At 39.2% G+C, this 13,897-nt stretch overlaps 1 protein-coding gene across 1 annotated transcript in view; it reads right to left on the reverse strand.

Moving 5' to 3' along the window:
• Gpr158 (G protein-coupled receptor 158) overlaps positions 1-13,897 on the reverse strand; it is a 406,464-nt gene that overhangs the window by 23,909 nt on the left and 368,658 nt on the right. Inside the window, exon 7 of the mRNA XM_021152640.3 lies at positions 12,756-12,994. Coding sequence (XP_021008299.1) covers positions 12,756-12,994 — 239 coding nt within the window. The remainder of the gene's footprint in view (positions 1-12,755; positions 12,995-13,897) is intronic.

A 13,897-nucleotide genomic window follows, 5' to 3' on the forward strand; every position in this document is an offset into this window, starting at 1 on the left:
TTGGAACAAAAGAGTGTGAAATGCATAATTCTTCTAAACAACTGCAGCACACAGAAAGACACTCTGCTATCGTTGAAGGATGCTCATGGAGCTTGCCCGATAAAGTAGCATTTGCTGCCAATCACTGAAGCGATTTTATATATCATCACAATGAAGATTTTAAAGGTAGTCATCAGCTTAATTGGAATTCCACCATGGAAAACACAAGACAAAATAAAATTTCTAATAATAGCTAAGTTAAACATTAAAATCATTTCATTAGCAATATCAAACAATACACTCTCAATGAAAAACAATTTATTATTCAAAGTACCAATTAAACTAAGTGTGATATATAAAAGATGTGCTTAGGTAAAAAAAATCAGTTTCATATAATTAACTTCAGACTAACACTGCAATTAGTAGAGAAAATATGCAGATGTTACCAAATTCTGCAGATATTACGTGGGAGTCAAAATATGTGTTGGGCTTCTGCTTTCAAAAATAGTTTCTTATGTTAAATTATCTCTCCAGGAGGAAGGAGTATAGTTTAAAAGGCATTGCATCTACATTTAAAGACCCAAATATGGCTTAAAGAAAAACGATGTGTTTTATTTTCAATCTATAAGGGATAATGATATTGAAGTACCATGGTCCTTTAAAATTAACAATTAAGGGTGAAAATTATTCCAAGTTATATTTCAAAAGGCTAGGGAAAGCATAAAGAATTAGTATAAGTTCTGAGACACTAAATATGTCCTTTGTGATACGAGGACTCCCACCAAGCTTAAAAGCAGAGCTTCAAAGTCTAAACACCATTCAAACTGGTGCCTCTTACCAAGGCACTGAGGTACCTATGTTAACAACCTGCTACCCCTGTTGGCTACATCAAGGAACTTCAAATAGAATAAATACATATATTATTAATAACACATGTAATGTTTTACTGTTTTTCAAGTGTTTATTTTCCTCTTGAAATTCTATTCACTTAGAATCATTTATGATCAAATTAGAAAGCATTTATGACTGTACCAGGAGGAGCCCAGAGTCGACAGCTCAGAGAGCATTGTAAGCATACTATCAAACAGCATAAGTCATGCTTGGGATTAAGAATGGGGAGAGGGTGCATTCGTTAATGCACTTGCTACATAAGCAAAAGGGCAGCAGCTGTTCTAATCCCCTTAAATGTCTGGTAGGCTTGAAAGGTCTACCTGGAATTTCAGCCTGGAAATGAAGAGTCAAGAGATTCCTATCTCTGGAGCAAGCTGACTCTATGTTTCAGAGACCCTACCTCGATGATTAAAATGGAAACACTCTGGAGAGACATTCTGGACATCAACCTGGGGGCTCTACAAGTATGAAAACACATGTGTGTCCCCCACACATGTAAACATACACACAAATACATATACACTGCCCCTCCCATATTATATACCACACTCATACTCATGAAATGAGAAGAAAATCTTGAGATTATCTGAAATTTCAGAATTATGGCATTCAACAAGCACATAAAATTTGCATTTTGGCTGCTTGGCTTGTCTGTTCTTTCTTTGGTTAAAGTATGAGGTCATGTGGGTTACGGAAAGAAAATGGCCACTCCGACACAGTTAGAAGTGACTCCATGTGCCTTTGCAGTCTGGGAGGCTTTCTGCTTGTCTCTGTCTGCTACATAGTGGTGCGGGGTGAGCTGTTGATATTCTGATGGTCTGAATCTGTGTGTGTTAAACATTATTAAGAGAAGTATCCAGAAGCAAGTATATATTGTATGACATTTCACCACTGGACCAAAGAGACTGGAATGTCTCAGTACTCTGGAAGCAAGGAACTGCATGCCTCAGCAGAACTCTAGGATCTGCCTGCAATAACCCTACCTACTCCCCCCTTGTACTCAGTGACCAGCAGTGACCTTGGCTGTTGGGCAGTGCTCCCTAGATTATATCCCAGGCCTCAGTTTCCTTTTGCTCGGTTATTAAGAAAGGAATAGACAGAGCGAGCACTCAAAATGAATCTATCAAGCAGCAATCATTTGTATGTTAAAAATTACTATGTTCATTAGAGTTGTAGTGATTAGAGTCCTATTTAGAAGCACATTTTGTGTGCTCCATTGATCTGATTTTATAGCCTACATCTGTTGAATATGCCAAGAATGGTGCTAGATGAATGTTATCCATTTACTATGCTTGTGAATGTTTCATTAATATAACAGTGGCTCCTGAAGGAGTCTGGAGGAGAATTTTTGAATGGCATTTTCCAAGCTGGGGTTCAAAAATATTGATGGGATCAATGAGGAATAATATGGCTATCCATATGAACACTAATAGTCTATATGGATATCACACCAAAATGAACAGTCTATATGGCCATCACACCAACATGAACAGTCTATATAGCCATCCATACCAACACTAGCAGTTTATATGACTGCCCACACCAATACTAACAGTCTCTATGGCTATCACACCAATACTAACAGTCTAAATGACTGTGCACACCAACACAAACAGTCTATATGGCTCTCCATACCAACACGAGCAAACAGTATATATGGCTGTCCACACTAACTGCACATATGGCTATCCACATCTACACTACCAGGCCCTACAACTATGCACATAAACACTAGCAGATCATGTAATGACCTGACTGCTTAGTTCTCTTACCCACTCACCCATTGTTAGGAAGCTCTCGACATATTCAAACATGTTCACAGTAGTTTTTACTTCCTGTTTCCCTTTTCATATTTCTAGAACTTGAATTAGTTTTAGTTACACCATCCTTGACTCTCCAGTGAAACAAATAATCAAACTAGTAAACTAACTAAAAGTGAAATTTCCCCCACATTATTGGCATATATATTACAAATGTCAGAGATTCCCAGAGGCAGCAAGCCCTAAGAGAACCGGAGACGTCAGAGTCTATTTCACATCTCAGACATTGTGAGACAGAATGAGTTGAAAAACTTTCAGGGCACAAGATTGGGATTAGTATAGTGAGTTGTATGTTTTAGAATGTTCTTTCTAAGTGAGAAAGAGCCTTGAAATCATTGGCACAGGGGGAAAGTTCCTAAACAGAACTCCAATGGCTCATGCTCTAAGATCAAGAAATGATAAATGAAACCTCATGAAACTGGAAAGCTTCTGTAAGGCAAAGGGCATAGTTGATAAGACAAATCAGCAACTTACAGATAGGGAAAAAACTCTTCACTAACCCCACACCGATAGAGAGCTAATATCTAAAATGTATAAAGAACTCAAGAAGTTAATGTCCAAAAAAACCAAACAACTCAATCAAAAAATGGGGTATAGAACTAAACCAAGATTTCACAACTGAGAAATCTTGAATGGCTGAGAAGGACCTAAAGAAATGTTCAAAGTCCTTAATGATCAGAGCAATACAAATCAAAATGACCCCAAGATTCCACCTTACACCAACCAGAATGGCTAAGATAAAAACCTCAAGTGACAACACATGTTGGAGAGGATGTGGAGAAAGAGGAACACTCCTCCATCTCTGGTGAGATTTCAAACTGGTACAACCACTCTGGAAATCAATCTGGAGGTTCTCAGAAAATTGGAAATAGATCTATCTGAAGGTCCAGCTATACCACTCTTGGGACTATACCCAAAAGATGCCCCATCATGCCACAGGGGCACATGTTCCACTATGTGCATAGCAGTATCATTTGTGATAGCCAGAAGCTGAAAACAACCTAGATGTCCCACAACAGAAGAATGGATACAGAAAATGTGGTTCATTTACACAATGGAATACTCCTCAGCTTTTAAGAAAGAGGATATCCTGACTTTTGCAGCCAATTGGATGGAACTAGAAAATATCATCCTGAGTGAGGTAACTCAGGCCCAAAAAGACATGCATGGTATATTCTCACAAATAAGTGTATATTAGCAAAAAAAAAAAAAAGAAAGAAAGAAAAGAAACAGAAAAAGAAAAAGAGAGAAAGAGAAAGAGAAAGAGAAAGAGAAAGAGAAAGAGAAAGAGAAAGAGAAAGAGAAAGAGAAAGAGAAAGAGAAAGAGAAAGAGAAAGAGAAAGAGAAAGAGAAAGAGAAAAAGAATTGTACAGAATACTCAAGAGATAGTCCACAGAACTTAAAAAGCTTAACAAGCTGAAGTGCCCAAGTGAGAATGCCTCAGTCCCACTTGGGAGCAAGAAGAAAACAATCACAATTGGGGAGGGAGGGAGGAACCTGGGAGGGAAAGTGGATAGGAGAGAGGGGAGGGTGGAGGGAGAGGGGAACCTGATCTGGTATTGGGTGAGGGAAAAACTACTGAAGCCTTGAGGGCCAGCAGAAAGAATGTCAACAGGCAACCTCAGGAAAAAGGAGGTTGGGGGACCCCCCCCCCCAGAATGCACCAGAGACCTGGGAGGTAAGAGACTCCCAGGACTCAAAGATGAAGTACCCAACAGTAGGGAGAGAGAACTTATAGAGCCCACCTCCAGCAGGAAGACAGGACATCAAGTGAGGGATGGGGTTGCCATCCCACAGTCACAACTCTGATCCATAATTTTTCCTATCTGAAAGAATTACAGGGATGGGAATCAGAGCAGCCTGAGGAAAAGAAGTCAGTGACAGGCCCAAAGTGGGATCTAGCTCAAGGGGAGGTCCCAAGGCCTGACACTATTACTGAGGCTATTGAGCACTCACAAAAAGGGATCTATCAAGACTGCCCTCCGAAAGACTTGGGAAAGAGTCAAGCAGCTCAAAGAGTCAGATGCATATACTTGCACCCAGCCAATGGACAGAGTAGCTGACCCCTGTTGTTGAATTAAGGAAGGCTGAAAGAAGCTGAGGAGAAGGGTGATTCTGTAGGAGAACCAACAGTGTCAATTAATCTGGACTCCTGAGATCCCTCAAACACTGGACCACCAAACAGACAGCATACACCAGCTGATATGAGACCCCCAACACACATACAGTAGAGGACTTCTGGGTCTATGTTCATTCAGAGATGATGCACCTAACCCTCAAGAGACTGGAGGCCCCAAGGAGTTTAGAGATCAGGTGGGGTGGGGTGTGGGAGCATTCATGTGGGGGCTGGAGTGGGGAGGAACTGTGGGATGTGGAGCAGTTGTGAATAGGAGGGCAGGGAATGGAATATGGGATGTAAAAATAAATTTAAAATAAAACAAAATGTAAAAATAATAGAATGTTCTTTTTATTTCCAATATTGTATGTTTTACTTAAGCACTGTTATTATGGGGTGTATTCATATGTTAAAGGCTTTGCCCTAGTTCACAGCACAATGGAAGGTGGTAGAACCTATAAGAGCAGGGATTTGGTGGAGAGTGTACTCATTAGGGATAAGCCTCAGAGATGGACATTATGGGACCTTTCTTTCTTTGCTTCCTAGCTGCCATGAGATAAGTAACTTCCTTGAGATGGGCTATCACTATAATGTATTGTCCCTCTACAGATCCAATAGCAATAGGCTAGCTGACCTAATACCCAATCTACAAAACTGAGCCAAAATGTAACCCCTACCTTCTCCTTCATTTGCTGAGGTCTAGTCTCCCTACATAGTCCAGCTAAGTCACTAGGTCACCCAAACTGAACTGGAACTTGCAGACCTCCTGCCTCAGCCTCCCAACTGGTTTTCCACCACATATGGCTGACCTTGTCTTCTTTCTTTTTGTTGCAACACAGTCTTATGTAGTGTGTATTTCAACAAAACCCAAGAAATGCTGGAATGTCATAGAAGTGGTGATCATCATTGCCATCTTATCTCTTTCTCCATGTCCCTTCAGTCCTGATCAAAGCAGTATCTTCCATTATGTGTTTGTATATTTGTTTTCATGTATGTTTGCATGCATGTGTGTTATTGGGTATCTTTCCTTAGTCACTCTATCTCTCACTAGTAAGAAACTTGCCAAGTAGGCTAGGCTGCAAGCCAGTGAGCCCCAGAGATCCTCCTGTCCCTGCTCCATAATTCCTAAAATTAAGGCACCAATACTTTCTCTAACTTTATGTTCTTGATACTATAACTGACTATTGCTCAAAGAAGTAGAAGTATGTTTTGGAGAAGGTGATCAATAAGAACAAAACCCTGTTCCAACTGTTCAGAAAACACATGAGCAACCCTAGAAAAGGCAGCGTAATAGCCAGACTGAAAGGTTTCTAGTGAAGTGTAATCCAGGACAAGCTTTTACCTTTGACTGGAAATGGAAACCACATTTTAAAAATGGAAGCATGCAATGAAGCATGAGTTAAGGCATATGGTGTATTAGAATAAAAGAAAATTTATGTACAGGACCTAATTCAAGAATGTTGCTCTGAGTCAGATGGGAGGAAGTCTAACCCACTTTCTTCAGTGCTCATTAACTGCTCTTCTTCATCTTACTTGCCAGAATGACACCTAGGCTTCTAGGATATTTGTTTAAATCCTTAGAAACAATTGCTACCTTGGGATTTCTCTATATAATTCAATAAAAGAATAATTGTACTTTCCTTCTAAACATTTGCATAGGAATAATTAAATTACAGAACGCATTGTCTGTTTCATTAATTTTAAACATACCAGGAAGGAGAGTAAGGAAAAGTGTGTCAACAGAGGGGAGGAGTGTAAAGATCATGTTTCCTGTTGTGAAAAGATACCACATGGTATTTTGAACAGTACGATAATCAGTGTCAGAATTCACTGAAATTGATACTTCAAAATTTCTCATGGGATGTGAACACAGGCATATTATATTTGTTTACTTATGACTCTGTAAACAGTCTCTCTCTCCCTCTCCTTCTCCTCTCCCTCTCTCTCCATCCCTACCCACCTCCATTTCCCTGTCCTTCCCTTCCTCCCTCTCCCTGACTTTTGCATGTGAGTGTGTGTGTGTGTGTGTGTGTGTGTGTGTGTGTGTGTTGTATGTGTGATAGGGTTGAATGGAGGTCAGAGGTCAACACTGGGTTGTCTTCTTCATTCTGCTCCCATTCTGTTTTTAAAGATAGGTCTTACATGGTATGTGGAGTTCACCAACTCAGCTATCCTAGCTGGCCAGCAAGCACCAGGGATCCTCCTGTTTGCACTTCCCTAGAACTGTGATTAGAAGAAGCATGGCCACGCCAAGACCGAAGACCAAAACTGTCACACATGTGTTGGGAATATGGACTCAGGTTCTCATGTTTGCATAGCAAGCTCAACATTGAATGAGCTAAGTACTCTGGTGCCTCTTAAACTTGGTGAATTCATAGCCAAAAGGATGCCAAGCTCCAAAGCATGTCCAAAGCCACTGGTGGATTTTTGCAAAGGGTCCTTGTCTGAGGAAGTTATTATTTCACAGGAACCCTACCAAAAGGAGTTGGTGTTACAGACAGCTGGAGTACAAAGGAGAACTGAAGAAGACATGAAGCCAGTGTCAGACTTTTCCTATCTGCTCTCATACTAGATAAGAAAAGGCAGAAAAACATTCCTTAATTATGTCGCTTTGTATCACATTTGACTTGCATAACCTAAATTCTGGAAGAAACTGAGGACATAGTTCAATAGTTACCTAAGTCTGCACTGAGGTGTGGCTTGTATATCTCATACCATTCTAGTCATGTAATCATGAACCAGAATGTATACATGTCCTTACAGATACCACCTATCAGGTGTTTTTGTTTGTTTGTTTGCACTAAAGAATAAAGTATACCACAGGAGTACCTTGGGTGGTTGTGCTCTGAGTACAGACACTTCACAGTAAGGGACCTGACCTGGGGCATCTACATCTGTAGACTGTCAGATAGCAATGATACAATTTAACTCACACCCAGGAAGTCAACTCTTTTTCATTTTTAGCTATTATATAGGAAATTCACAAAATGGAGTTTTGATTTCTCAATATGGCAAATCTTAAAGGTGTTGTGTAAAGAGCTCATGATGGGCAACTGACTTCAGCTGCATTCAGAAAAGAATGGTTCACTAGAAACTTCTCTCCAGGGTGTCTACCTGGGTTCTTATTTAATTGTGAGGCTTCCCCTTAATTTAAGAGAATACTTCCCAGTTTCAAACTCGTTATTCAGAGTACTTGGAAGACAGTGAAATAATTGAAATTTTCATCAAAGGTATATATCTTCACATCCTCAATATTTATAATTATAACATTTAATGCCTTTTAAGATTATAATTTGTACTTGCCATGCCAAATTTACCGGACTTTTATGTAGACTATTGAAGAAGTCAGAGGAGACTGAATCTCATAAATAGAGCTGTGGCTGCCAGGTGTGCTGGGGCATCCTATAATCCTAGCACTAGGGAGATAGAGGTAGGAGGATTAGAAGTCCAAGGCTAACCTCAGCTAGCAGCAAGTATAGGGCTAGCATATTCTATATGAGACCCCGAAAAACCAAACCAAATCAAAAGGCTGGGGACTACCACTTTAGCTGAAAATTCTCAAAAATGTATTCTGACATTTGAGCACACACATTCATACTTAAAATGAATTGAGGACACTTGTGTAACTTCTGGAATCCCAGCTTTAGCAAGTTCCCCCACTTCTAATCTAATTCTGGCCGCAGAATCTACAATGAGGGAAAGAGAGCTAGGATCATTTTTCATTCCTTGGGCAAATATTTATCAAGAATCTGTAAATGGCAGCTGGCTTGTTGTGTGTGTGAACCACATAGCCCTCCAGCATCAGCTCTGAGGAGCACCATTCAGAGAAGAAAAAGGTGATGGGTGGAAAGATAAGTCCTTCTGCTTCTCATAATGTACAGAGAATATATCTAAACGTACTTCAGAGAGTTTAAAGTGATGAGTAATGATATAATCACTATAAGTACTTCAGAATATTTTTCTTATAGATGTAATTCTCAGAGGCATGGAAACCTACAGCAATTATATTCTGCTCTCAAAAATCCTTGTCTGACTTATATCAGGGCCGGTGGTGGGCTGAGACCTTGACTTCCATGGTGTTCTGTTCGTTAGGTTGATCTAGAATCACTGTAGAAATCCCCCTTCTTTGTGCAGTTCCTTCCTGCTAGGGATACATTTGCTTCTCAATGAGCTTTCGCTGGAGATGATGGAGAGCACAGTAATTCTGGGGTTGTATCTTCCTTAACAGTGAGGCTACGCTCAGAGAAATGACTCATAAAACAAGACTTCATTGTGTGCACATCCCAAAGTGTACTCCCATCAGTACAGTAGATGGTGTAGGTCTGCCATTCAGCATGGCAGATTTGATGAATGTGAGAAGTATGAGCTGCCACCCTATCAACAGAGCCTGGTTTTTTACAGTAAAGCTTTTCTAGGCCAGAGCACCCTCTAAAACAGATGTTCTCAACCTGTAGGCCAGGATCTCTTTGGGGGGATTGAATGACCCTTTCACAGGGATCATATACCAGATACCCTGCATATCAGATATTTACAAGAATATAACAGCAATGAAATCACAGTTATGAAGTAACAATAAAAATAATCTTGTGGTTGGGGTCCCTAGAACATGAAGCACCCTATTAAGGGGTTGCAGCATTAGGAAGATTGAGAATAACTGCTCTAAAACAATGATGGATGTAAGCATGTGATGGAGCCTCTTATTGTCAAATCAGTTACGTGCCATGCTGCTCCACTTTCATACAAATGGCACAGTGCTAAGTTCACTCACACAAGTTCCACCAAAGCACTCTGATAAATTTATTATACGGCGACATAACAATGACTAGGCCACGACTATGTGATATGAATGTTCAGTATTGTTATAATTTTATGAGACCATCACTGTATATACAGGTCATTGTTAGCCAAAATGTTATGTGGGCATGATTTTAAATAAAAATAGTCTATTCTATTAAACAGGTATATTTAGAGCTAGAAAAGTGTGGTCAGAGTGAACTTCTATGGGAGATTTTAAAAGTAGGGCAGTTTCAAATGACTACAAAGTCTTACAAAATGAGAAAGGCCATGGAGAGGTGGAGAGAGTGAGCTGTGGCTGAGGTTAAAATGGCTGTTCATTAATATGGTGTAGGCAATATAAAGCCAAAATGAGTGTGGACTTGTGAGACTTATAGATGGTTTGGTAGGGATTCTAAGAATCTTCTATCTGATGTCACCTATTTATGCTTTTCAAGTAAAGATTATCTATGGGTAGAACAGTGAAGCGTGGATGTTTGGAACAGAAGGAAAGTAAATCAAACTGGACATGCCCAGCAGAAGGGGAGTTCTGGTGAGCACTACAGAATGACTGGAGCATAGCTGGGTTCTGTTGCTCCAGCAAGCCCATCTGAATGTGCCCTCAGAGCTTACGTTGCCCATGACAGCATAAGGCCACATTCATCCAGAGTCATATTAAGCATGAAGTGCTAGGTCCAGGTCCCAGGGTGCTGAAGACTTGGAATGGATCCAAAATACACATTTTTAACAAGTTCCCAAGGGATGCCACACTGGGACACGTTTGAGAACCACTGTTCTAAATCTCTCTCCCTTGTAAATATTCTAACCTACCAGTCCCAAGATTTGGCACATTGTAATTTTTATAAAAACATATGATGGAAGCAATCAGACTTAAATGTATTGGATCCTTACATCATTTTCCTGGCTCTCTAAATTTCTAGTGTTTTCAATAAATTTATTGCTAAGTATCATTCATATTGTATCCCAAAATAATGCATTCCACGTCTTTCTACTTAAGATGTCTCCTTCTTGTTTGATACAATTTCTCCCCAACTCCACCTGTCACTACTTCTATCAAATGGGATGCTTCCTACATAGATACCTTTATAATGTTTATAATGACACAAACATTACCCATGGCTCAAAGTGCTTCTACATAAAGATCCCTGGGATATGGTCCAAAGTATTTTGTCTTCCTTCACTGAACAATTATTGTACCAAAATTTTTTCATTATACTTTTCTTCTTAATAATCTAATAATGATTCCTTTTTCTTTACACTAAGAGTAAACACTTGATGAGTAGCATTTTATAAAATACACATTTATGTCTCCCAGAGAGTGTTCAGCATGGCATGTGAGTCGTTGCAATGAACATTTGTAAAGAAAGAAGTGTGGACAAAAGGGACACACTGTACATACTACACTTCCACAATGACATTTTTTTTCTCTGCTGTGGGATGGCTGCAAGGGGGAAGTATGTATGTATGTATGTATGTATGTATGTATGTATGTATGTATCGTATGTATGGGTGGGATGAGATGAGTAGGATTGGGGTACACGATGTGAAATTCATAAAGAACCAATAAAAAGTTTTTTAAAAATATTATGAGAAAATGACTCTCTGCTTTGGTTACCTTGAAAAGTACCAAATAAATGCTTAAGGCCGATTAAAAACTTAATACTTAATACAATGTCTTCCTCTTCGTGTCCGTACTAAAGCCAAGCCCGAAATTGCTTTCTAGCTTTGCTGCTTGCTTTTCTTGTGAACGTTAAATTGCTCAAAATATATTATCACTACAGCTATGTCCACACTCACATGGCTTCATCTGCATCTTTACAGTATCGGGTCTATAAATGTTCTGAAATACTTTGCTAGGAGAATACTTCTTACTGGAACTGGAGATTAACAAGGACATATATTATTACCTCCTAGAAAAAATATAAATTTTCAACCAAATGTTGTCAAGAAGACAAAAAATGAAAATTAAGCTTATGCTTTTACTTTTTACAAATGTCCTTAAAATAATTTTTGTTTGTTTATTTGGCCTACAAATGAGAGCAACAACAAAATAATAACAGCTGTCTTCCATTCTTTTTCTTTTTGTATCTTTGGAAATTTAGTTTAAAATAGCTGGTTAATAAAATGTCTTTTATATTTCCCTTTCTTATTTTGGGAAATAAAATGGGGGAAAGGTCAGGAAAGTAACTTGTGGTTTGGGTCTGAGTATGATACCACCATCCCATTTTACTGCCTCATAACTTTTACCACCTCCAAGTAGCATGCCTTTGTCATTGGATACTGGACTCCCAGAGAATTTTCTTTAGAGGTAAGTAAGTAGAGGAAAGATAAATTAATCATAAATTGCGACAGTCAATTCTTCACCAATGTAGCCTCCCCCAGCCTCTAGCAGGCTGGCTTAGACCTGTTCTGCCACTGTGAAGGAGATCACCTAGAGTGGAGTCTTCTGACCTAGATAGGTCTATTGTTCTGCTACCTGTGATCTTCTCCAAGATGTTGCTACCCACTGAGAGGCTGAACCTGTCTTCCTGTGATAAGCAACACCCTAGACCAAGTGCTGACAGGCTGGCAACAAAGCATCAAGAGCCTGGCCTGGCGGGGAATGGGCCTTCCCCCTTTATAAGCTCAGACTCTTAGTAAACTCGGGGGTCTTGATCACAATTTTGTCTTGTCTTGGTCTCGTTATTTCTTCCACCATCTTTTCTCCATATTGCTCCGGCCTCCCCTTCAGGAACCCAGTTCGTGTGTGCCGCAGGCAGCTACACACCAAGACTGGAGTTGGATCACTATCAGAAGACCTCTGTAAAGAAAAACTCCAACATTCTTATTGTTTCTTACCACCCAAGAACATAAATCAAGATGGTGGCTACTGTTAATCAGACAGAGACCAATCATCACTGTCTCTGCACATAGATGTTGCCTTTCTTCTTCACATTTCTCTGTTCTTTTTACTTAGTTGCATTTGTTTTCAATAAAGGAACAAACCTTTGAAAACTAATGAGTTTTTGTTCGCATTCCACATTATCATTCTTATCATTTTCATGTTTCCAAAATCATATTAAAAGTCTCTTCAACCTAAAGATCAGGCTTGCCAAGGATATGAGAAAAGTACAAGGTAATCATGCAACCGTGCAAAGCACATGGTGGCCACGTACCAACTGCTGTCATGTAATCCCAGCGGTCAATGAGGCACATATTGAAGGTGAGGTGATCAGATGTTTGCCCTTGGCCAACAAGCAAAATATCCCGCTCCAAGTTCTGGCACATAGAAGAAGTCCAGCCAACAAGAAACCAAAACACAACCAAGACTATTACTGCCAGCATCCTCATGACCCGACCACCAGTCATGTATGGGATTCTTTGTGCTGTTCGTGAAAGGAACACCTTCAAAACCCTGGAAATGAAGAAGAGCAGAATGTGAAGATAAACCAGTCAGAAGGAAAAGCTTTAAAATATGGCATTTTAAATCTTAGGAAACTTAGGCCCAACTAAAAATCACTTCCACAGTTTTAAGACAAGAAACCCACAAACACTATTGTTCATATTTTTTTTCATTAAATCTAGCTTTTATTCTAATATGATTCTAAGTCAAATCTTCCTGAAGCCTGTTGTTTGTTTCTATAAAAAAAAATCACTTCTGGTGTTTTTCATTCCATATGGTTCTTATGGTGGTTTTATCATGCTAAAAAGATAATACAATATCATAAAAATAATTATAAAACATAATTTAAACATTAGGTCAAGTCAGCAAGGTCATTTTGTTAAAAAGGTTAGATTGAATGCTTTTAATGTGGGTTTTGTTTTGTTTTCTTTCTTTTCTTTGTTTTCTTTTCTGTAAAGATGGCTCAAATAGCTAGGGTGAGGAATTACTGCATTTGATTCCTACCTAAATAAGGCAGAAAGGTAAAATTCTAGTTTTACATCCACTCTTCAATTTAATGTCTAGGATATTCTCAAATTATTTTAACCTTTCCATTCTCATCCTGATAAGTCACCAGAGCTGTGAGCTGAGAGTCAATGCCAAGTGGCCGGTCTCCAACGTACACCACACAGCCAGTTCATTTCTATGTTTTTGTAGAACCTTCTAGCATTATCCAATCCTTGTCTAGTAACTGGCAATTGAGTTCTCACTGCTGTGACGCCAATTGGTTTTCCTGCTACTTTCTGTAAGTTTGCTGTTTCAGACCCAACTAATGGCCACTATTTTCATATTATAGGATAGAGCTAAGTATTTAGTTATATATGATCATGACATACAATTAAATATTTTTATAAAGTCTGTCTAAAATGAGTTTAA

The sequence above is a fragment of the Mus caroli genome, unplaced genomic scaffold (genome assembly GCF_978045245.1).
Source record: "Mus caroli unplaced genomic scaffold, Mus_caroli_1 scaffold_2, whole genome shotgun sequence".
Lineage (NCBI taxonomy): Eukaryota > Metazoa > Chordata > Mammalia > Rodentia > Muridae > Mus > Mus caroli.